Genomic DNA, 22,983 nt, shown 5'->3' with positions numbered 1-22,983 from the left:
ATGAAACACTGTGTCAAGGTGCTGACTTACATTTACATTTACACCATTTATCAGACGCCCTTATCCAGAGCGACTTACAATCAGTAGTTACAGGGACAGTCCCCCCCCCTGGAGAAACTTAGGGTTAAGTGTCTTGCTCAGGGACACAATGGCAGTAAGTGGGATTTGAACCTGGGTCTTCTGGTTCACAGGCGAGTGTGTTACCCACTAGGCTACTACCACCCTTCCTCCCACCAATGGCAGTGCTGACTGAACTGGTCATTTAAGGATTGAGGATTTGGGTAGAGAAATAATGATAGCTGAATCAGGCAGGAAATACAGACAGTGAGAGGGAGAGGTTGAACATGTTTGCGAAAAAGTCCAGCCAACTGAGTAGCGAATGACTTGAGGACCCTGCCAGGTCTTCCGTCAGGTCCTGATGCTTTATACACTTTTACCTGAGTCTAAGGCTTGCACACACCTCCTCTTCAGTAAAGGAGTGTCATCTGTTCTGTCTGGTCTGACAGTGTTCTCTGTGTCAAATCGCTCTGTAGTCTGTGATGGTGTTAAGGTTGGGAGGTTTACCTTCATGTGATATTAATTATAAACCTTTGGCTGTCATCTCCTTCTCTCAGGTGATGAGGCATGAGAACTCCAGTATCCTGGAGCTGGATGGTAAGGAGGTGTCAGAGTTCACTCCAAATAAACCACGAGAGAAGTGGCAGAGGAAGAGAACCCACGTGAAAATCAGAGTCAGTCGTTATTATACTTCTTTTACAGATCAGATCCCATGAATGTTCTACTTATTTTGTTGTATATTATGTTCATTCCCAATGGTTTATTAAATGAAAGTGTGTATCTGTGTGTTGTAGAATGTTACAGCCAACCATCGTGCAAATGATGCCGTGTTCACGGAGGACGGTACACAGGTGGTCATGGGTCGCTTCATGTACGGGCCCCTGGATATGGTCACTCTGACTGGAGAAAAGGTCAGCACTGTTTCTGTTTAGCTTCTGTGTAACCTTAATCTGTGTTGTTGTTGGATTACATCTGGGTTAACATTGCCCCTTCACCTTCACCTCCACCTCTGCCTGAAGGTGGACGTTTACATCATGACCCAGCCTCCATCAGGTGAATGGGTTTACTTTGACACAGAGCTGACTAACAGCAGTGGCCGGATCTCCTACTTCATCCCGGAGAGTAAGCGATTAGGCATTGGTGTGTACCCTGTAAAGATGGTGGTGAGGTGAGTTTTGGCATTACTAATGGAATCTAAAAATATTGTGAAAGATTTCGTTTTCATAAATTTCATATAATTTAAAAAGGTGAACCTTCCAACCTGAAGCTCCTGCCAATTATTAATGCATTGCTTTGTTGGGAAATCCTTTCATAGGTAATATTTTAACAATCCGATGTAATTGCCAGTGGTGGCCTAGCGGGTAAGGAAGCGGACCCATAATCGAAAGGTTGCTGGCTCACCCCATAAGTCTGTATGAGCTTGGCATATCTTGGTATTTTTGTCCATTTTGGCCAAAGATTAGACTATTTAAATGTTTGACTAGACACATGTATAGGTTTCCCTTTAAACCACTCGAGTGTTGCTATTGCAGTATGCTTCAGGTCATTGTCCTGCTGGAAAGTGAACCTCCATCCCAGTCTCAAATCACAGACAGACTGACGTAGGTTTTGCTGAAGAGTATCCCTGTATTTTGCACCATTCATTTTTCTCTCATATCGGACCAGTTTCCCAGTCCCTGCAAGTGGAGAACATCCCGAAAAACACAATGCTGCCACCACCATTTTTGACTGGCGGTGGTGTTCTTGGGATTGTTGGGTTTGCGCCAGACATAGTATTTTCTTTGGTGGCCGAAAAAATTCAATTTTACTCTCACCTGACCAGAACATCTGGTCACTCTTCTATAAAGCCCAGCTCTATACACCTTATTGTGGTCCTCTGGACAGATATTCCAGTCTTTACTGTGGAACTCGTTAGGGGTCTCTGTGCTGCCTCTCTGTTGAATACTTTCTATAGGCCCTGTAGATGCAGATGAATATTGCATTTATGAGTGTTCAGAAATGATAGATAATCCTGAAAACAACTGACAGTTTTCACGATATTCAATTTTTTTTGAGATGCAATTGTGAGACGTTTGAGTAAATATTTGAACTGTATTGTTTTTTGTGAGCAGGGGTGACCACACATCTGCAGACAGCTACCTGACTGTGCTACCCACAGGCACTGAGTTTGTGGTGTTCAGCATCGATGGATCCTTTGCGGCCAGTGTATCAATAATGGGAAGTGACCCTAAAGTCAGAGCTGGAGCTGTGGATGTTGTTAGGTAGATGTCTTGAAAAAATGAGCCTTTGACTTAAATATTTCACTTTTTCTTTTACTGTAGTGCTAACATATTGGCATGATTTATAAGGAGGTCATGAAGAGACAATTTTTACTCCTTTCGCAAGAATAATTGGCATTCGCCCTTGTCCAGAACAAATTACAATCAGTAGTTATAGGGACAGGCCCCCTGGAGCAACTAAGTGTCTTACTCAGGGACACAGTGGTACAACGGTAGTAAGATGACCTTGTGGTCATCTGTTTCATAGGCGACTAAACCCACTAAACTACTGCCACCCTCTCCATGAACATACAGCCAATTAAGGCTATCAGTTATAATCACTCATCATGGCATGATTTCTCAGTGCATGGTAGGGCAAGCATCAGAATATGTATTTTAAAGTGTGTGCCTGAATTTCAAAACCTTGGTCTTGTGTGGTGAGGTATATATTTTTGATTCGTCTGTCAGGCACTGGCAGGACCTGGGCTTTCTGATTGTTTATGTGACTGGGCGGCCGGACATGCAGAAGCAGCGGGTTGTGGCCTGGCTGTCCCAGCATAACTTTCCTCATGGCATCGTATCCTTCTGTGATGGCCTGGTGCATGACCCACTCAGACACAAAGCCAACTTCCTCAAGTATCTCATCTCTGAGGTGAGAGAAGCAGAAACAGAGGGTTTTGTAAAGTGATAATGAATGATAATATATAAAGGGCATCCGGAAAGTATTCACTGCATATCACTTTTTCCACATTTTGTTATGTTACAGCCTAATTCTAAAATGTATTAAATGAATTTTTCCTCCAATTAATTCTACACACAACACCCCATAATGACAACGTAAAAAAGGCAAATTTATTAAAAATACAAACGCTGAGATATCACTGCTTTATTCAAATGATTGTGTAATATTACTTATAAACAGAAACATCAGGAATGTCTGATCATACATATTTTGCCTTTTATGTTTCTTGTAATCCTCAGGCTCACATGAAGATCTTTGCTGCCTATGGCTCCACCAAGGACATCTCTGTCTACTCTTCTTTAGGCCTGCCCCCGTCCCAGATCTATATTGTTGGAAGGCCAACTAAGAAGATGCAACACCAGTGTCAGGTGGATCATTAAGAAATAATGTCTTGAATATTCATTAATGTCCTGAATATGTCATTTTGTTTACCCAATAGGCCAGGCAGTACTGAGCCTCTGAACTCTGATTTAAATTTTGACTTGTGCAGTGAAAGAGTAAAGTCCTGTTTTTACTCATCTCCCCACAGGGTTTACTTGACAATCATGCACCAGACTTCCTTACAACTCGAACAGGGCTATTAAAATGCTACTGATGATGTCACAGCTATCAGCTCATTCTCATGGTTCAATAATAACAATGTTATGGTCACCTGTTTGATGCTGACTGGGAACAAATACTGGAAAAATGAATTGAATATTGAATATTCTGTGCAAAAAATCCATTCTTATATTCCTAAACTACTGATCACAGTAAACTTCAGTAAATGTTTTGTATGTATACATTTAGCTTTTCTTTTTCTTTTCTTTTCTTATCCCACAGTTTATATCCGATGGATATGCCTCTCACTTGTCTCAGCTGGAATACAGCCAAAGGTCACGACCTGCCAAGACCAACAGCACTCGCATGGTCATGCGCAAGAGCAGCTTCGGTTTGGGCGGCGGCAGCGACTTCCTGCGCAAGCGCAACCACCTGCTCCGCACCATCAACTCCCAACCGGGCCCAGGCTCATCTGCGTCTGCCACCTTGCCCAGCCGCCCTGAGCGCACTCAGAGCCAGTCGGAGGGTGACCGGGAGAGAGCCGAGCGCGCCCAGCGCAGCATGAGCATCGCTGCAGGCTGCTGGGGGCGTACTGGGAGCACTAAGCTGGAGGGTGTGGTGCTAGCACCCAAGTAGAGCTTTCTCCAGGCCCTAATCCAGAGAGGCTCTGAGATTAATGTGCTGGATCTCTACAGGCTGCAGGCACTGAACTCTGGACCAAAAAGTGGAGAGAATGTTACAGAGATTGTTACCCATTACGCAAACGAAGACACATCATTTGTGGCATTACTAGTGTAGCATGAGAGTCAGCATGGCCAGCAGTATTTTATTTAATTTTTTAAAAAATGGGGTGTTTGGGGGAAAAAAGAAGGGAACCGCCTGCCTTAAGCCCTGTGGAGAGTCTGTGCTGAGACTGATGGCTGCTTTGAAACAAATAGCTGCTTTGCTGGATAAAGTGCTGCTCTGCCCCCATCGCCACCATCCAGTAAGAGGGGTCAGATGTCGCTGGCCTTTATCATGTCCTTTATAGATCAGTTGCCTGCTCAGGACAGCCATGGAGAACCTGTCCCTAAAGTCCTCGCTCTTTGTCTCTTTCTGCAAAAACTCCTATTCACTGAAGGATATGAACTTAAGTCCACCATGTAGCCATTGGCAATAATGAATGGTCCCTTTCACCCAGCAACCCATAAAATTGCATTTAGCATGGCCTGCAAGTCATCCGAGGCCTGACTTAGTAAACACTAGTATTGGAAGGTCACAGGGCATGGCACGAATGGCGTTGCTGGACTCTGGGACTCTTCCTCGCAATCCCTTTACCTGGCCATCTGCTTCAAATACCTCTTAGAAAGAAACAAATCGAAACTTGATTTTTGTGTTTTTAGTTCAGGTCTTTTTTGGGGGGAGGGGCATTTCTCTTTCTCTCTGTCGTTCAGCATGAAGGTTGCTGTCCTCCTTAGTGAAGGAACATTTGAATGTGATCGGTACTCATGCGTGCAGCTTTGCACTTCCTGTAGCACCATGGATTTCAACCGTCCAGCCAAAATCATATGTTGAAAGCTGTAGTAACTCACTTGTGCAAGCCAGTGTTTTTACATCACATTACATCCCTACATATATTGTCCTTTTTTTTGTAGCGCATAATCCTGATGCTGCAGGGCATGTGTGCCAAAGTAGGCATTTCTTGTATCCAACTTTTTATTTTTTATTTCCCATGTGCAAATTACACCCTTTTTATGTCTGATACCACATAACATTGTCCACATATAAGCTATTTCCACAGAGAGGGTATTTTTAATTTAATGCTCGTTGTTATTATTTTTTATTTTTATTTGTAGAGTATGAGGGTATATTGTAATGAACAGAACTGTATTTATATTGTGTATATATAGTTTGTTTATAGCTATTGATTCTAATGTTAACTATTGTATAGCATTAAGTTATCTGAATATATTTATTGGCATTGATTAGGAATTGATCTACTGAGCTGTGTGTTGGAGAATGCTAGGTATTTTTTGGAGAATGCAGGCGGAACCAGGAGGAACATGTGTAGATAATGTTAAGATGATTTAAATGATTTATATAAAGAATTATTTGAATCAGCCTTGTTTCTGGAGAACAACTCTAGAAGAACTTTCATTCCAACCTGCCACGCTCCGCATTCGGACACTCAGAAAACAATCTGGTCCATGAAGCTGGGGGTCAGCATTTTTTGGCAGATGGTCCTTTTAGAGCAGAGCTGCAAAATGTTGATTTACATGGACATTTACATTGCGGTTCACTCTGTTCAAATCTTACATTTAAAATGGTGTGTGTGAGCATTTCTGTTCTTCTCTCTCCATAGCTGAGCTAAAGAGGCATCATAGCTCTGACAATCAGCTCTCCAGCCAGCCACCCTCAATCCTCACCAAGACATGCTGCAGAAGGTCACAAATCCAGCTATTGTGTTGCGTCCATGAAGGAACCCTAGAAATTGAAATAGTGTTGACCGCTTTGCCGAAATCCTTTGCTTAATGGTAATAACTCAACATCTAAGGAGCTGGTCCTTTTTATTTCAATGAACCAATTTGTGCTTTGGCTCTATGTTGGGTCAGTCTGAAATAAAAAAGAATCCATGAAGCCTAAAAGTGGGGATTTTCTGTGCCGTGAGGTATGATCTACCGCCTCAAGTTCTCACTTATTAAATAACTTCAGCATATTTCAGTTTATTTAGGAGCACAGCCAAATGGTGGAGATGCTTAATCAGATTGCTGACTTTCGAATTATAGCAAAGATTTGTAGATTCAGTCACTTAAGTTTACAGGTCAACAAATCATAGGATTTTACCGTAGTTTAGTATGAAGTGTCATCTTTCCTAAATTGTATGAATTTTATAACACGTTTTCTCCAACAGGTCAATTTTATAAATCCCTGCAGTATAAATACAGACTGGGCCTTGCTTCTTGAGTACATATAAAATATTAAATAAAAAAACTTGAGCACAAAGTGTAACTTAAAACCACCATCTGATATTTTTATTATATGGAAGTAGAACTAATGTGGTGATCATACAAATTAAATTATTGCCACTTTAACATATGCAGTGTGTGTGTGTGTGTGTGTGTGTGTGTGTATGTATACAATGTATATATAATATGTTTGTTATAGTTGTATAGCATGCATTATAAAAATACTGCATATTTTACATCATATTTACAATTATATATAATTATGTAACCTTGTAAAATATGGATGTGTGGTGTATATGGAAGTGGCAATAATCAAGATGAATGTGATTATTATTCCCGGTGTAATCCTTAGGATCCTGTAGGTTTTACTGGGGTGACATTTACCATGATTAAACCTCTGTGTACATGCTTCTCTCATAGCACCTTTAAAAACTCAAGAGTCTTTTGATCTGCACAAGGACATTTCCAGCACCTTTCCTTTTCTACCATCCTGTATCTGGATGTGCTCACTGTTCAATATGTATGTTCTATGGACTAAAAAGAGCTGGACAGTTTCTGTTACTCTGTACTGGTGACGTGTGTGTTCAGAACTGGCCACAGGTAATGATAGCTTGCATATGGCCACAGAAAGAAAGGTGAACTTGTGAATTATGAAGTAATGTTCATCCAGTTGCTCACACTGGATTTGTGGGGTCATCAGAGGGCAGGAATAATCTTTTAGGCTCCATTGGTAAAGACCATTTGCAAGATAATTTCCAATGTACAATCACACATGATTCCCAATTTTCTAAAAAATGTTTTGTCATTCACTTTCAGAGGGCAAAGATGTACCAATATGGTCCCTGATGTGAACCAAAATGTTATTATAGTGCCACTTGTAGGTGGACTTGTATAATGCCTGATGTGGTAGATGTGAAGAATGTTCTATATAGCCCCAGAAGCTAAAGTTCCAGTTTTACTCACACACTTTCTACAACTCAGTCCTACTCAGGGTCTCGACTGCTGGAGCCCATCGCTGGGACACTGGTGACTGTGTGTCTGCATCCAATCCACCTTGTGTGCATGCCTTTTGATGGTGGGAAGAAACCTGCACCAACACAGGGAGTGCATGCAAATTATGAGAATTTAATACACTAATCCGGTTTTATCCAGACTGTTTATTTGTATAGTGAACTTTTCATATTATACAGTCTGCACATTCTCTATGCTATTTATTTTTTTCTGCTCTTATCTTGTACTGTCCATTTTCTTCCGTGAAAATGTAAATTTCCCACTTGTGGGACTAAAAAGTATAATCTTATCTTGTTTCACACACAGAAGGTCCAAGCCGGGAATCGAACTCACAACCTTGGAGGTTACAGAATAATAATAACGTAATAATAATAAAACCCCCTCATAAAAGGAACGACCCAGTCAGTCAAGTGTTTTATTTGTTTTTCAGCATTTCACATTGAAGCAGATATCCCCCAAACCAGTGCTGCACTGATTATTCATCTTGAACTTTTTATTTTTTATTTTTCTCTTCTTAAAGAACCTTTTTTAATTATTAAATGAGATGATTTTCTTTTATGATCAGCAGTGGAAGGTAAACAACATGGGAACAAATTGTAAACACTAGACATTCTGCAGGAGTAAAGTGAACAAAAAGAACAAACTTAATTGTGGATGTAGAGTCAGAGTCGAGTAGTGAATGAGGTTCACATTTCATTCAAAATTAGTCCCTAATTAAACATCACATGTGGAAAAAGACCAAAAATCCAAATGAAAACACCCGATTTCTGCGAGAAAACAGAACTGAGCCACATAATTGGGGCAGTGGCTGACTCGTAACCAGAAGGTTAAGCACCTAGTTGGCAGAAGAACTCGAACCTAATCAAAAAAATTCCCATATTTACACACGCCAGAGGGACGCACACTGGGCAAATCTGTTAAGAATACTTCAGTACAGTGTTGTCAGATGTGTGCATGCATTCAGTGGGTCCATTCAACTCGACATTCTGACCTCAAACATCAACAGGCCAATGCTATCTTGGACCAACACAGCTTTCTTCTTTCAGGACTAAAAAAAAAAAAAAAAAACTTCAATAAAAAAACACATCAGGTTATTGTACAAGCAGCCTTTGTGTCCTTTAGGTACAACACTTATGTTTCTACGGTGTTGGAGATGGTGTAAACGCTGAAAAGTCTGTTACTGACAGCTATAATGATGCAAATGTGCAGGAGGTTAGTGGCCACTTCTTCAGGGAATCTCAAGGCTTAAAGTGCCCGTGGCCTTTTGGGGTTTATCTGCTTGCTGGCCTGTTCCTCTTCTTGGAGGGTGGAGCGAAAAGACTTCACTTTGTCTGTGAAAGATTGTGGAAAGTTTAGAAATGTGTCATAAACGGGATGAATGGAAGAGGAAATGCAGCTCGCCACTTACCTCTGAGTTCTGTTAATATATCGATTTTCTGATCCAAAATCTGCTCTAGCTGTGTAGCATAGGAGTCCACGTCATAATCCACCTCTTCTGTCATCTCCAAGAGGACCTTCTCATCCTCCAACCAGCGTATGGACTCCTGCGGTCAGAAACTTGTTTTCTTATAATGGACCCACAGCTGCACATGAATCTTGTTACACTGGCTGTTGTTATGTGAATACTACAATGTTTTATTTGTACAAATCAATAAAGATAATGAATTATGGAAACCGGATAGTCCAGATGTTTCTTTTAAATGACTGCGTACCTGGAACACGGCTCTGTGGTCCTCTAGCACCTGCTCCTCCATCTCCACCAGCTGAGACACGGCTTCATGGAACGTGAAGAGTTGTGGAGACACTTCCTCTTCCTGCACACACATTTTTACCATCCATTTCATCAGGAGCATCTTATTAGTTGCATTTACCTTATCAATACAGGTCGGTTTATGAACAGTGTCACGGCTGGAGTGGCCAACCAGGTAAATATATCCTGACCGATATTTACATTTACACCATTTATCAGACGCCCTTATCCAGAGCGACTTACAGTCAGTAGTTACAGGGACAGTCCCCCCCGGGAGACACTCAGGGTTAAGTGTCTTGCTAAGAGACACGGTGGTAGTAAGTGGGGTTTAAACCTGTGACTTTGTGGTTCTTATGCGAGAGTGTTATCCACTGGGGTACTGGGGCCATGGTGTGAGCCTAGATGATGCCCAAGTCTACTCCGCCTCACCCACCAGCAAGATGTTCCCACAGACTTACGTTCTGCTCACACAGCAGCTTTAGGTCGTCTCTCTGGGGGGAGCTGCCCACACCCCACTGCGCCTCCAGAATGTCCAGCTGATTGCCTGCATGGCTACCACTGCCACGCCCCTCACTGACCCCGGTGGGGTCCACAGTCAGTTCTTTCACCCTGCAATAAGAGGAGGCAGAAGCATGAGGTGAAGTCATGTTATGGGGTAAACCAATAAATGGGAGAAAGAAAAAAAACACAAACAAGCGTGAGATGCATCCTGGTAACTATGTCAAACATAAAATGGTCCCTGATTACGAGACGTGTCCAGCTGCATCTAAAAACATAAGCAGGACACCTCAACAAAGGCACCGCGTGAGATGGTCAAAAGTGTTAAGCATGCAGTGATGGGGGACATGAGCAAGTAGGAAGAAAAAAAAGACACACAAGCATGCTTCTGTTATTTCCCACCATGGCACCAAACACAATTTTTACAACAGAAGAAAAGTAGAAGAGAAAGAACAAAGAAACAGCAGAGTTTCTTCAAGTGTTGGTGAGAAATTGGAAAAGGGTGAGACCTGCTGGGTGAGGAAGCAAAGTCATCATACTCATAGGTTGGTGAGAGCTCAGAGCGACCGCCGCCTCCCTGCGAGAACGGGATGTCGGAAGGGCTTATCCCAAACTCCTTAACCCTGAGATTGGCCAACACACACACACACACACACACACACACACACACACACACAAATCATTTGGTGAGGCGAAGGAAGCGCACAGATCGGACACCCTGCCCCACCCCCATAAACACCCAGCATGCTGTGGATCATAAGAAAATTAGCAATCTAGTGTTCTGCGAAACGATTTTACTCATTAACATTTAGTCATTAGGACACACAGCACACAAGATAGTGTGTCCTCTGCATTTAACCCATCACCCTAGTGAACAGTGGGCAGCCATGAAAGGCGCCCGGGGAGCAGGGTGTGGGGACAGTACCTTCCTCAAGGGGACCTCAGTGCCACCTTGGCGGTTCTGGAATTGAACCTGTAGCTCTTCAGGTATCAGTCCACTTCCTTACCCGCTAAGCCACCACTGCCCCACACTTGAATATGAAGATGTACAACAGCCAATTATTTTAATAAGCACTTCTGTGGAATAAATCAGGACACCCTGTGTCCGTCCTTGTAAATCTGCATCACCGGCCCTTTCATTCCGATGATTGTGACCAAGGACCAGGTCACATCTCTATAAGGAACCTGGAACCTTGGGACAAGCTACTTCTGAATTATGTGCCTTTTCAATTTTTAAATCTGCATCATTAAACCACTAACTTTGTGATTTGTCACATTAACAGACATTTTAAGCTTTTGCACGTCATTGCAAAATAAAAACACATAAAATCCCTACTCCAGTTTCTGCAAATGTTGCACATGTCTATGCAATTTTAAGGGCTTAATGAAATAAAGATTCCCTGTAAGACATTAACATTTTAACATTATTATATTATTACATTAAATGTATTAACCAACATAGACTACAGTATATAACCATTTACAGCAGGCTTCTCCGCCTTTTGTGTGGTCTGTAACTGATGCCACCTACTGGTGCGGATGTATAATGACATTTATTACCAATCCTCAAACCTTTACCTCGTTTATAAACCTCACGTCACACCAGCCAATTATACAACAAGAAGGTCGAAACCGCTACTGTAGTACAGTCATCAGCTGAGAAATATAACATATGAATAAAATAAGGGTTGGACTAGTTAGTATTAATAAGACGTAAAACAAAAAAACCCCACAGTGTACATACCGATTAGCGTATCTCAGCGTGTTCAGTGTATTCTCACAAGATGCCATTCCAGGGGAGATGGTTGCAATCTATGCAAATAAAATTGTCCAGTAAAATGAGCTTTCTGGAAAAGTCGTGCAACATTAAAAACCATCCACCTCAACTCGTCCAACAGCAGCATCTCACCATGCACGTTCTGGAGTTCTCCCCAATAAAGGAGTCCCTGAGGACTTGGGTTAGTTTACTGGCTCGGAATGGAGTATGAGGTTTGTTGCGACCCAAAGCTCTGATGCACTCCTACGAGACAGAGGGTGGGGTTAGCATGGACGTGCTAGTGAGAGCATCCAGATCATTAGATCATTACAACCTTCAGTGCCAGCAGGCTTTTGTTGATCTCTGCTCCCTCCAGACGGGTTTGTCGGTCAGCGCTGGAAGTATCGGCCCCTCGCTCGTTTCCCGCTAAGTCTATCAGGGAGAACTTGCCATGCAGTTTCCCCCTTCTTCTCAGAATGATCTGGAACACGGCGTGACTACGAGATGAGTGTGCATTGGCCGACGTCTGTCCAGATGTTCTGTGAAGGTGAAGAAACGACAAAGAACAAATCCATTACTAATCCAATACTGATTTCATGCAGTTAATCTGACATTGGGTGTCGTTTTTTAAATTATTTTAGGGCCTGAACTCAGTCAGAAATGATTTTGCTCAGTTCAGACCACTGTGCTCCTCCTTGGAATGTCAGATGCCGTTTCCATCCCCGTCCAGTTGGTTCCCGTCTGCAGTCCATAATGTTGGAATGAGCTACCGACTATCAGAGCAGCCCAATCCCTCTCTGTGGGACCAGTGACAATCTCACTACTTCTCTTCCAAGTCTCTTTAAAACTACATGCACAAGTCCCCTACTGTCCTGAAGCTTCTGCGCCGAGTCAGGTTCTGCCAGTCACATACACACCAGGGTTCTAATCTGCCCCATCTGTTGGCTGTTTGGATGCCCCTTGTATGCTGGTTTTCTCCCTCACTACCTCGTCCTGCATTGTTCTGTTTAGTTGGATGTTATGCTGCATTTCAGTTCTGTTTTCTGTGCCTTTTGTCTTATTTATTAAAACCTACGTTTTCATTTCAAATGTCAAGCATTTACGCCTCTCCCTTCTCCCCCAATGTGGCATGACAATCACTCTGGGTGAAAGTCTTAAATTAGTGTAATACAATGTAAAACAAACAAACAAATAAATAATAATTAAACAGGATGTTTAGCCACAGGAAAAAGTAGTAAAGATGTGACCCATGCATTGTTTAGCTCTCTGTAGGCAGTCTGTACGGGCGCATGCCACACGCTCATGCCGTACCTGCAGCTGTTTCCGACTTCTATCAGCTTGAGGACGTCTTCTGTGCACTTCACCTCCCGTTCCTGCAGGCCGACAACCTGGACCTGCTGCTTCCCGTCCTCCAGCACGCGCAGCTTCGCCTTCCTGTTCAGCAGGTCAAACACCTGCGGCCATAGACAGCTCAGCTCTAGCACTGCATTCATGCCCAGAGTCATTTATTAGGTCAGGGGTCACCAACCATGGTCCTGGAGGGCACCAGTCTTGCAGAGCTTGGATCTTTCCATGTTCCACCTCACCTCATTCAATTCAATAACGAGTTCAGAGGTTGAATCATGTGTGCTATATGAAGGTAAACGCAAAAAAAAAGTGCCTCCAGGACCAGGGTTGGTGACCCTTTATATGCTCTCTCTCTCTCTTTCTCTCTATATATATATATATATATATATATATATATATGTATGTATGTATGTGTGTGTGTGTGTGTGTGTGTGTTTCCACTGAGCTTGTACTTGCCTTCCCACTGTAAATCTCAAAAAATGTCGCATACACCTGAAGATCCAATTTCTTGTAGTTTGGCTTCTTCAGCATAAGAAAAACATCACGAGCTACATGAAAACACAGAGTTAGATTAGGATAAAATTATCTAGAATTATAGAGCACATTTCAATTTAAGAACGGTACGTACCTGCCAAAGCGTATATGCCCTTGGAGCAGTCCTGGTTCTTCCCTGAAAAATCCCCCCCCATGGTCTATGGAAAAAGACATTTTCAGTATATTATCTTTACAGAGCCACTGTTGTACTGACACACTTGAAATGAACTGAAATATAACAACATAATGACCACACAGAATTTCCCTCAGGAAAGACAGAAACAGATTATTGGTATGAATTTGTGAATGTTTAGAAAGGTTCGAAAGAATAAAAAAGAAGAGAAAATAAACAAGGTGCAACTGTGATGAAATATTTTCCTTTAATGTAGGTCTTATTACGCAAAAAGTGTGTCACTACCAATAATATCCAAGAGAAACCATCAATTCAAAAGGACTCACATGAGTTTTCCCGCTTCCTGTTTGTCCGTAGGCAAAGCACGTGGCCATTCCCCGCTCAAATATGGTCTCCACTAGAGGTCTCGCTGTAAACCTGAAGGTGGCAAACACCAGAGGAACATCTGAGACTCACTGCACTTAACCCACTGGGTTTAACTAATTATTACACTCTCTCATCATAACTCTTACAAAAGCATTCTTACAAACGTATTATTGAAAGGTGTCCATTATTATTGAAAAACTCTCAATAATAATTAACATCCAGATCTAATGTATCAAGAACATCTCCAACAGAACCTTAAATAAAGTGCTAGTCACAGGAGGGACAGAGGCTTTACCTATAAACCATCTCATTAGTGGAAGTGTCATCAAAAGCATAATCAAACCGAAACGTCTGATTCTCTAGATATCTGGTCAAATCCACTTTTTGCTTGGGTTCATGGACCATGACGACGTCTTTGCTGGGAATGGTGATGACGTCCAGGTCCTTCATCGTCATTTCTAAAGAAATACAGAAGTACGGAGTACAGACAGTGAGCAACCCGCTTGCACTAGATGTCACTTTCTCCTAATCTCAGAATATATTATTTACCTTTTTTATTGAGTGGTCGCGTTCGCACACAAACACATATTCTGTGGTCCTCGATCTGAATATAAGACAATTCAGGTAAAAAAAAAATTATGATGTTTTGCTGAAGAAAAAACCCAGATGTTATGTGCAATAATTTTGCCAGGGGAACTGGTGAATCTTACATTTACATACTTATATGTCTTTTATAGCTCTATAAAAAAACCCTACCCCCCAACAATCTGTCTGTACACAGTATATAAAAATTATACTCCATGCAGATGAGCTGAACCATTAATTCCAGGAATTTAAGGAGAGTTGAGACCCTCACATACGAAGTCCAGAGAGATGTGGTTGATCCACATCCAGAGAAGGTGCTTTTCACTGATATTCGCCTTGCAGCATTAAATTGTAAGGACTGTCTGGACTGGTGAGAACCTCATTCTACTGACCAAACGCTCCACCCATAGATGCATGTACATTAACTGAAAGTCACGTATCATTCTGAGCTGTCACTCACCAAATCTGCAGTGGTTAGTGGCCGGTAGTCAAGACTCGCCCGAAAGTCTCGGATCATGCACATGATTTCATAGTTCGGCGTTGTGGCATCAACATCCTGGAAAGTTTGAAACACCAACTTCAACAACCTGCCTCTGTATGAACAATACTGCATGAACAGTAGGGAACGGTATAGGGAAATACTGTTTAACCCAGTCATTGTAATTCCTCTAAAACTTGAACTCTTGCTGCACGAGGCCCAGTGTCACCTTATAATAATCACAGGCTGGTGATTATTATACAAAAATTCTCTTTATGACTTGAAAAAATTTTTTTTTTCTTTCCTTCAATTATTCTATCATAAGCAAATTCCTCTTCTAAATGCTGTGCTTATGATGACTGTTTAAGTCACTGGGTGATTAAGGAGACCATGATGCAGCATGAACTGATGTGTTCAGAGCTTCTTGTATCTCTTTAGATAAAATAAAGCACGTCTCTCTCTCTCTCTCTCTCTCTCTGTATTATTGTGAAACTTAGAACGTGTCCATAATAAGTCTCAGAATTAGTCTCCTGGCAGCGTGACAGGCTCCCAGTTTGGGAGAGGGCACTGTGAGAGTACCTGGGCTCTCTTCTCCCTCAGCTCCTGCTGCTGTAGCCTCCTCCTCTCCCTCTTCTCCTGCAGCTTCTCCACCTCCTTCACACAGTTGGACTTCCTGCGAGCTACAACAGAGCTGCCACGTTACCAAACCTCTGTGTCACCTTAAACATGTCAGTTTTTACAACATACCCCTTCTCCTCACTGATAGGTTGAGATCAAACTGAGCCATAAACAATGGCGTGATGAGGGAACATCGCTGTGGGAACAAACATCTACAAAGGCCTCTATTGTTTGAGTTGGTCAACAGATGCATACTGTTCTGGATTCTTCAAGCTCTTTGCTAGATCTTGTTGTTCAAGTCCCTTTGTTCTGCTTATAGACTGCAGCAATGAGAAAGAGGATGTCCTGATGCAGGAGCAACCAAGGTCCAACCTTCCTGACAGGCGAAACCACAGGAACTGTGTGTGTAAACGGGCCGTACTGTTCTGTTGCTGCTGCAGGGTCTGCTGCTGGCCGGGTGGCGGCGTCGGGGCAGGCATGGGCGGCTCGCTGGCCTGCTGACTGGGGCGGGCGCGTGTCGTTCCCACAGCTGGAGAGACGGAGAGTGGGACAAGCATGGCCATTAACAGTACGGCCATAACGAAGACTCCCGAGAAGCCAGCAAAAATGTTCTACTGCCTGGTCAGAGGAAGCTTACCTCGATTATCCCTCAATGGGTTTTCATTCTTCGGGGGAGCGATTGTTCGGCGGGCCTGAAATACATTAAAACATTACATTATCTTCGGTCTGCAAACATGAATCACACTGGTATCGTGACAGAACTGTGATGTAAAAATAATTATTTGGGCAGTTATCAAAATCATAAAAACTTGGCTGGAATTTTTTAACAGAAAACTGTGGTTTTGTCAATTAAAATAAGGAATATCTGTATAAATGTATCAATTAGTCTTGAATTTCACTACTAAAAGACTCATATGGGTTTGACTAACTGCAGTCGAACCCAAATGAGTAATTTCTTATTAATTTTGTAGTATTTTCTTTAGATTATTTTTCATGGATAACAAGGACATTTCTAAATGGCCATAAGCTAATAAACAGTTGTGTACATACCAGTATTAGTTACACAGGTACTACACACACCCATCAGTAACAATTCAAATGTAACTAAGCTACATATCAGAATTTATCAAATTCTTCACTACCTGAACACATAACATATATGTAAAGCAATGGAATATTTCAAAGACCCTAATAATAAATTGCCAATGCAAAAGTATTACTATTCAAATTAAACCCAGTGTCCATGATCCGACATGATTCAGTCATGATTTAGAAAGCCTGGTTACATTTTCAGAGACCTTGGGTATCTTGTTTAATTTCCCAGAGCTGGAAGTCGGAGGTGGAGGAGTCTCAGGACTCTGTGCAATTTCTTCATCAGGGGCAAGATCTGGATTTAGTGCAAATATGCTCTCAGAGTCAATCTATAAGGGAAAAATGCACAGACACCAAGCTTAGTTGACCGCTGGACATTAAGAATCAAGCACCAATAAAAAAAACAATAAAACCATCCATACAAATCAATATATTATATGCTACTTCCTATTAAATATCTTTCATCACACAAGAGTCTGCAAAGTGTTGAACAGCAGCCCTCTTGCTATTTTAAGACACAAGTCTAAAGCAGCTTTGGGATAATTCTCTCTTCATCCTGACACATGTACATCAGAGAAAGAGCTAGATACACTTTCTAAACCGAAGTAATTCTGCTAGAGAAATAAAAAAAAATTACCTAATAAGATGATGTGCATGTATACTTTTTTTTTCATAATCTTGTAGTGTAGTGAATTTTATTAGATAGCAAGATAATTAGGAAAATGTCAATACCACATGTATCAATTAAGATCCCTTATTTTTACAAGTAGCGAAACACGTATTTACATTGTGTATGCCACTCTCAACTAAGAATGAGCATCATACGAACATCATGCCCAGCCCTTCAATTCATGACTCTCCAGAAAGATCTAGTATTTTGGTGTAGTCCGATTAGCACCACAAGGAAGGAAGACGTCCACCATCTCCTCGTGGTCGCTGCTGACATAACATGTTGAAGATAACTGAGAGAACCTGAACTCCAACGTCTAACGCATGTAAAGATCGAGACGGACACTATATTTACATTTCTGCCATTTACCAGACGCCCTTATCCAGAGCAACTTACAATCAGTGGTTACAGGGACAGTCCCCCTGGAGACACTCAGTGTCTTGACTTAAGTGTCCCACTCAGGGACACAATGGTAGTAAGTGGTGTCTGAATTTTGTGGTCTTCTGGTTCATAGACGAGTGTCTTATCCACTAGACATCTACTACCCCTTATAAAAAGGTAAAACATCTCAACAACGTACCTCCTTCCCTTTGGTGTCTCCATTTTCAATCCACTCCACTGTGACACTGTCATTGTCTTCATTCAAGGACGTAACCATGGCTTGGTGTATTCGTCCTATAACAAGGCAAAGAAAAATGATTTTTGAGGAGCTATGTGACTAAAATAGAAAAAATAACAGCTCATTCCAGCAGAAGCCTGATGAATGAATTTCCTTTGTCATTCACATAACGTTGAACTGCATCAACCCATCAGCATCCCGGCAGGCAGGAACCATGGCCTGGAGACCGAGGAGCCATAACATGCCCTCGATTTGCTGTCTGGGTTTGTGAAAGCCATTTTCTCAGCTTCCGAGCAACAAACCACCTGAGAGGAGAAATCGAGGCTACACCGTCCGTTCGATTTTTCACTTAAATGTTAAAGCATTTCAGTGACAATGTATGAGAAGTGAGCAAAAGACAGGTTAACCAGGCTAATTTCAGTGCCCTGGCCAGGCATGAGCGCGTGGTGCCGGTCCGAAGCCCGGGTACGTGGGTAGGGTTGCGTCAGGGATTTGAACCCACAACCCTTTGTTTGCGGTTCTGCTTCCTTACCCGCTAGCCCACCCAGACTGGATGATCCACACTGGAAGACCCCCTCACATCCCAATGAGGAACATGGCATCCGGAACCCAGACGAGACGACGTGAACCCCGTTTTATACCATCAATGTGTTGCAAAGCAGCCGACTAACAAACAGTATTTCAGCCATTAATTTTATGGCCAATTTCACAATGGACATTTACAAGTGTGGGACGCCGACAATAAAATTGTACTGTATTGTTTTCAGTATTGTCCTTTTGAAAGGTTTTCTAATCAAATTGCGAATCCCCACTATTCTATTAATTATTTGTATTGATATTTTACTTTATTTCATAATTTATTTGTTTTTCTTCTGTTTCATGCAAAATATATTTTTTTAGATTCATGTTCGCTTACACTGTATTTACACCGTATTATTGGTTTGTTAAATTGTATAGTGTTTCTCATTGTGCTGATGCCAAAATGTTGTTGTCAATGATCAATAAATATATTAATACAAAAAAAAGATCCTGTTTTAGGGACTCTCACACTTGTGGTTCACACTGTAGTGGTATGTGAGAAATCTCTAATAATTCATATTCACTGCTGCTGTGTGTAATTATTATTCTTAACATCCTCACTTGCTGTGGTGTTTGCAGTGCCGGCAACGGGTGCCAGTCAATAATAAATGATATTAATATTAGGAACAATAAAGCCTCCGAACCCGGCTTCTTTTGGACCAAAATCGAACACATTAAAGACCACGTTGGGTACAAGATACCAGACAACAACAATGGTTCTGCCGACAAGTACTGAGGATGAAGATTTTCTCGGTCACGGGACTATCACTGCAAGGAATCGGAGGGTTGTGGGTTCGAATCCCGTGGGTGCCACTGATCAACGCACTGTCCCCACATGCTGATCCCCGGGCGCCACCAAGGGTGATGGGTTAAAAGCAGAGGACACGTTTCGTGGTGTCACCGTGTGCTGTGCTGCAGTGTCTCACAATGACAATCACTTCACTGTCATACTTTCAGCTGGACCCCATAATAAAGAGCTCAGGCCGCTGCTGCTGAGGGCTTTCTGGGGCGTTCAGGTCCGGTGACGGGTGTGTCCCTCACCCCCTGCCCGACATTCCCGCATCGAAAACCCGACACACGCGTCCTACAGAGTGGGGACGGAGCAGATTCCGGGGTCCGGTCGGCGAGGACGCGTTTTCGGTGCAGAAAGCCGCAGTTTGCAGGGTGGGAGCTGCAGCGTGTACATGAATGGAAATCAGAATGAACATGAATATCCTCATTTCGCGATCGCGAGAGGCAGGAATTCGCTTCTCGCGGGAACAATGTGCAGGATGGACTGCAGGGAGGCGACGATGCGGCTAACACCTCCGGAGCGGAGAACCGGCTTAAAACGGGCGGGAGGGTCCAGCCGGAGAGCGACAACGAGAAGGGCGATGGAGGGAGCGAGGCCGGCGCAGATGCATCCTCTCTTTAGCCCAGCTGGGTGTGACTTACCGTCGCTGCGTTTGATTTCCACATGAATGCCGATCAGGATCTTGCCGAAAAGGGATGCCATCCCACATGTAAAAAAAATAAAATGAAATATATATATATATACGACAGCGCTGCACGGATATTATGTCTGTGTCTGTATGGCAGAGGCTCCAAGTTGCTCAGCGCTGCGGAAACCGGGAGGAGGTCAGAGCAGAGGGAGCGGGCGGACTGCGCATGCGCGGAGGATTCAGCCTGAGCAGAGATGGCCTAACGGGGTTCTGCAGAGAATGGCGACATTGTTCATCACCATCATCATCGTCCTCTGTAACCTGTGGCTCGTACTACAGACTCGTCATTGTAATAACCACAACAATCAACAACAACAACAACAATAATAGATAGACAGACAGACACACAGACAGACAGATAGATAGATAGATAGATAGATAGATAGATAGATAGATAGATAGATAGATAATGCGTTAGGTTCATAGAGGGTGGCAGGATATTTTTTTCTATCTTGAATAGTGCTGTTTGTTTTTTTCTCCTCCTTTGGACTTATTTTACAGCTTTGAAGTCTTTTTCCGATTCTGTGTCCCTTGAAACACTTGGTGGCAGCAGAGGACTGAAAACATGGTCCTGGAGAGGCTGGAGGCCGGGGCACGTTGAACTAAATACAGGATGTTTTCAGCACTGTGTGTAGTGACGGTGTTGTGGCATAAAACATAAATCTCTCTTCATCGTTCCACACAATGATTTCAGCTGAATACACGAGTGGTTCTCATTCACCCATATTGCACAGATTTTGGACAGTGATCAGAAAATGTAGACATGATTCACATTTACATTTGTTGTCAGGTTTTTGCCAGGTATTCAAACGTTTTTAGCCGCTAACATAGTCCACGAAGTTCAGAGTTTATCAGCGCAGTTGATCCGACAACTCAAAGCTGTATTTTTTTTTATTAAAAAAATTGTTCCCATGACTTGGTCATCCACACCATGTCCTCTCAAACAGCCAATAATATACATGTTCAGAGCCACAAAACCAGAGCCACCATTAAACCAACCAGGCCCAAACATTCATTTGCAAAGGTACACACTGGCACTCTAATACCGTCCTCTCGCTCTGTGTTCATGTCGCACTTTAATGCAAGAAAACCGCTGCAACGCCCTCCCATTTCAAACAGGGGCCCTTATAATCATAGCTTAAGAGGCGTCCCCGCACGTCTCATGGCGTGGTGTGCATTTTCCCTTCGCAAAGGCCCAGGATGAATTGCAGCAGCGTCAGGGGCAGCCACTGGATCGTAAATTTGCACGCTGGCTCTTTTTTTCCCCCCTCCATGTAACATCTGTCAGTCTGTCTCGTATCTCCCCCTCCGTGCCTTGCGCTGGCCTGTCACTCCTCTCTGTAATAGCACTCCATTCCCGTAGATGAATGAAGCTGCCCCTTCTCCGTGTCAACTCAAAGCACCTCTCCACTCCCCGAGGTGGCTGCCACTGCTGTCTTACATTTGTTTCCCCAGCAACAACAACCCCTTCCTGTCAAAATCTGAAGGCGCGCTAGTCCGTTCGCTGGGGCTACTGTACGATTAATGGGCAAAGGAGAGAAAAATTAAAGGTCTCTTATAAAACAACTGACATTCTGAACAGTACAGTAGGCGATTCTCCATTAAAATGTGCCACCTTGTTTGTTACATTTAACGGCTATGAAAGAATGTAGCTGTATGTATTATTATGCACATGTCTTGAGTAGAAGTCAGCGAAGAGCTGCCTCAGTTTTTCTTTTTTGGTGAATTACTTACATTCAGGCCATAATATTACCAGACATAAGGAACCCAAAACAATTTAACTCAATTCAACGCTGAGATCACAGGGACCTACTGGACATTTGGTGAACGTTGGCTGTGCTCTGGAAGCTGAAAGAAACCCACACACCCAAACCGCAAGTCTCTGACTTCCTTTCCAAAGTCGGCCGAGAAGCAAGAGAAGAACGTGGCCTTGCACCATCTTGTGGACTTCAGAAGCAGTGCTTCTGTACAGTAAAGTTATGCAGTTAATAAATAAACAGTACAGTTATACAAAATCAAACCAATTTAAATCACAGTGCATGGAAATCTTTTCTTTAACAGTAATAGTTTTATTAAATGAGCATTACACAAACCTGAACTCTAAACCATTAAAGATCTCCAATTATATCCCAGCAACCCGGCCTTCTACGTCTTCTCCTCGACCATCTCTCATTTTGATGATTACTTTTCTCTTATGCATGTAGGAGGTTATTATTTCCTCTGTAGCAGTCATGGTTTTCTAGAAATTCTTTGGCCTTCCCTCGTTCCTCAGTTCAATGATATGTTTGTAATGGTACCGGGATTGGATGAAGTCACAATAACTGTGGAAAGGAGATCTGTTATTTATGTACGTTTTTTTACACACTAACCCCATTAATCCCGTCACAACAGATTTTCTTCATTTTTTTTCTACAAATGTTCTACATTTTCTACACTCAAGTTTGTAGCTCATGCAAAATCAGTTAGAAAATATGAATGAAGTAGAATTAAGTTACACATCTTAACATAATAGACCCATAATAAGGCAGACATTTCAGCATTATTCTAAGCTGTGAGACTTAATATTTGACACCCAATCAAGAGACAAAAATTTTTATAATTCTCAGATTTCATCCTGTCTATTAACATGATAATTCTCGGTGTCCATTTTAATAAGCCCTAATAAGAAGCCAGAAATAAGCAGCAGCAGCACCGCCCTAAACGTGTGTGGCGGCCTTGCAAAATTCTCTTTGCAATAATGTCTTTGGAAACCGATTTGTTTGTTTGGTAATTTCACACTGTTTCTGGGTATTCATTGAATTTGAGAGGCAATGTGTTCTTTATTTTACCTATTGTTTCTCATATCCAGCCTGCTAGCTGTCATTTATGTCATGGCGTGTCTTCATGCTTTGATGATAAAGCCATTATCTCGGCAATTCAAAAAC

General features: G+C 42.4%; 2 protein-coding genes across 13 annotated transcripts in view; one reads left to right on the top strand and one right to left on the bottom strand.

The window, feature by feature from the left end:
- Window positions 1-9,227, top strand: part of pitpnm2 (phosphatidylinositol transfer protein, membrane-associated 2) — a 41,763-nt gene extending 32,536 nt beyond the window's left edge. For all 8 annotated transcript variants that reach the window (XM_028970934.1, XM_028970932.1, XM_028970933.1 and 5 more), the window contains 7 exons: window positions 615-731; window positions 852-968; window positions 1,077-1,225; window positions 2,169-2,318; window positions 2,784-2,967; window positions 3,297-3,425; window positions 3,880-9,227. In XM_028970934.1, coding sequence (XP_028826767.1) covers window positions 615-731; window positions 852-968; window positions 1,077-1,225; window positions 2,169-2,318; window positions 2,784-2,967; window positions 3,297-3,425; window positions 3,880-4,233 — 1,200 coding nt within the window. In that variant the 3' untranslated portion in view covers window positions 4,234-9,227. The remainder of the gene's footprint in view (window positions 1-614; window positions 732-851; window positions 969-1,076; window positions 1,226-2,168; window positions 2,319-2,783; window positions 2,968-3,296; window positions 3,426-3,879) is intronic.
- Window positions 7,955-20,222, bottom strand: LOC114785146 (kinesin-like protein KIF2A). 5 transcript variants are annotated; one of them, XM_028970939.1, is made up of 21 exons: window positions 20,013-20,222; window positions 17,961-18,055; window positions 16,905-17,039; window positions 16,256-16,310; window positions 16,040-16,147; window positions 15,580-15,680; window positions 14,983-15,078; window positions 14,487-14,541; window positions 14,233-14,395; window positions 13,898-13,988; window positions 13,533-13,596; window positions 13,361-13,452; window positions 12,869-13,011; window positions 11,892-12,096; window positions 11,711-11,821; window positions 11,546-11,613; window positions 10,311-10,424; window positions 9,762-9,912; window positions 9,266-9,367; window positions 8,962-9,097; window positions 7,955-8,884 (listed from the first exon to the last, which is right to left on the bottom strand). In XM_028970939.1, the coding sequence occupies exons 1-21, from the start codon at window positions 20,071-20,073 to the stop codon at window positions 8,799-8,801; spliced, it is 2,232 nt and encodes a 743-aa protein (XP_028826772.1). In that variant the 5' UTR covers window positions 20,074-20,222; the 3' UTR covers window positions 7,955-8,798. The 5 variants fall into 5 exon arrangements, with proteins under 5 accessions (XP_028826772.1, XP_028826774.1, XP_028826773.1 ...); XM_028970941.1 differs by having other exon boundaries at window positions 10,341-10,424; XM_028970940.1 differs by having other exon boundaries at window positions 16,917-17,039; window positions 20,013-20,221.
- Between the last annotated feature and the right edge of the window lie 2,761 nt (window positions 20,223-22,983).

The sequence above is a fragment of the Denticeps clupeoides genome, chromosome 3 (assembly GCF_900700375.1).
Source record: "Denticeps clupeoides chromosome 3, fDenClu1.1, whole genome shotgun sequence".
NCBI classification, from domain to species: domain Eukaryota; kingdom Metazoa; phylum Chordata; class Actinopteri; order Clupeiformes; family Denticipitidae; genus Denticeps; species Denticeps clupeoides.
Note: the sequence above shows the minus strand (reverse complement) of the source record. Positions and strands in the feature narration are given on the sequence as shown.

Bases quoted from the DNA above. Each gene is read 5' to 3' on its own strand.
- LOC114785146 (XM_028970939.1), bottom strand. From the start codon at position 20,073: ATGGCATCCCTTTTCGGCAAGATCCTGATCGGCATTCATGTGGAAATC. The intron at 14,542-14,982 runs GTGAGTGACAGC...TCTTATATTCAG, and splicing joins CACTAACCACTGCAGATTTG to ATCGAGGACCACAGAATATG. The intron at 12,097-12,868 runs GTACGGCATGAG...TCACCTTCACAG, and splicing joins GAAGTCGGAAACAGCTGCAG to AACATCTGGACAGACGTCGG.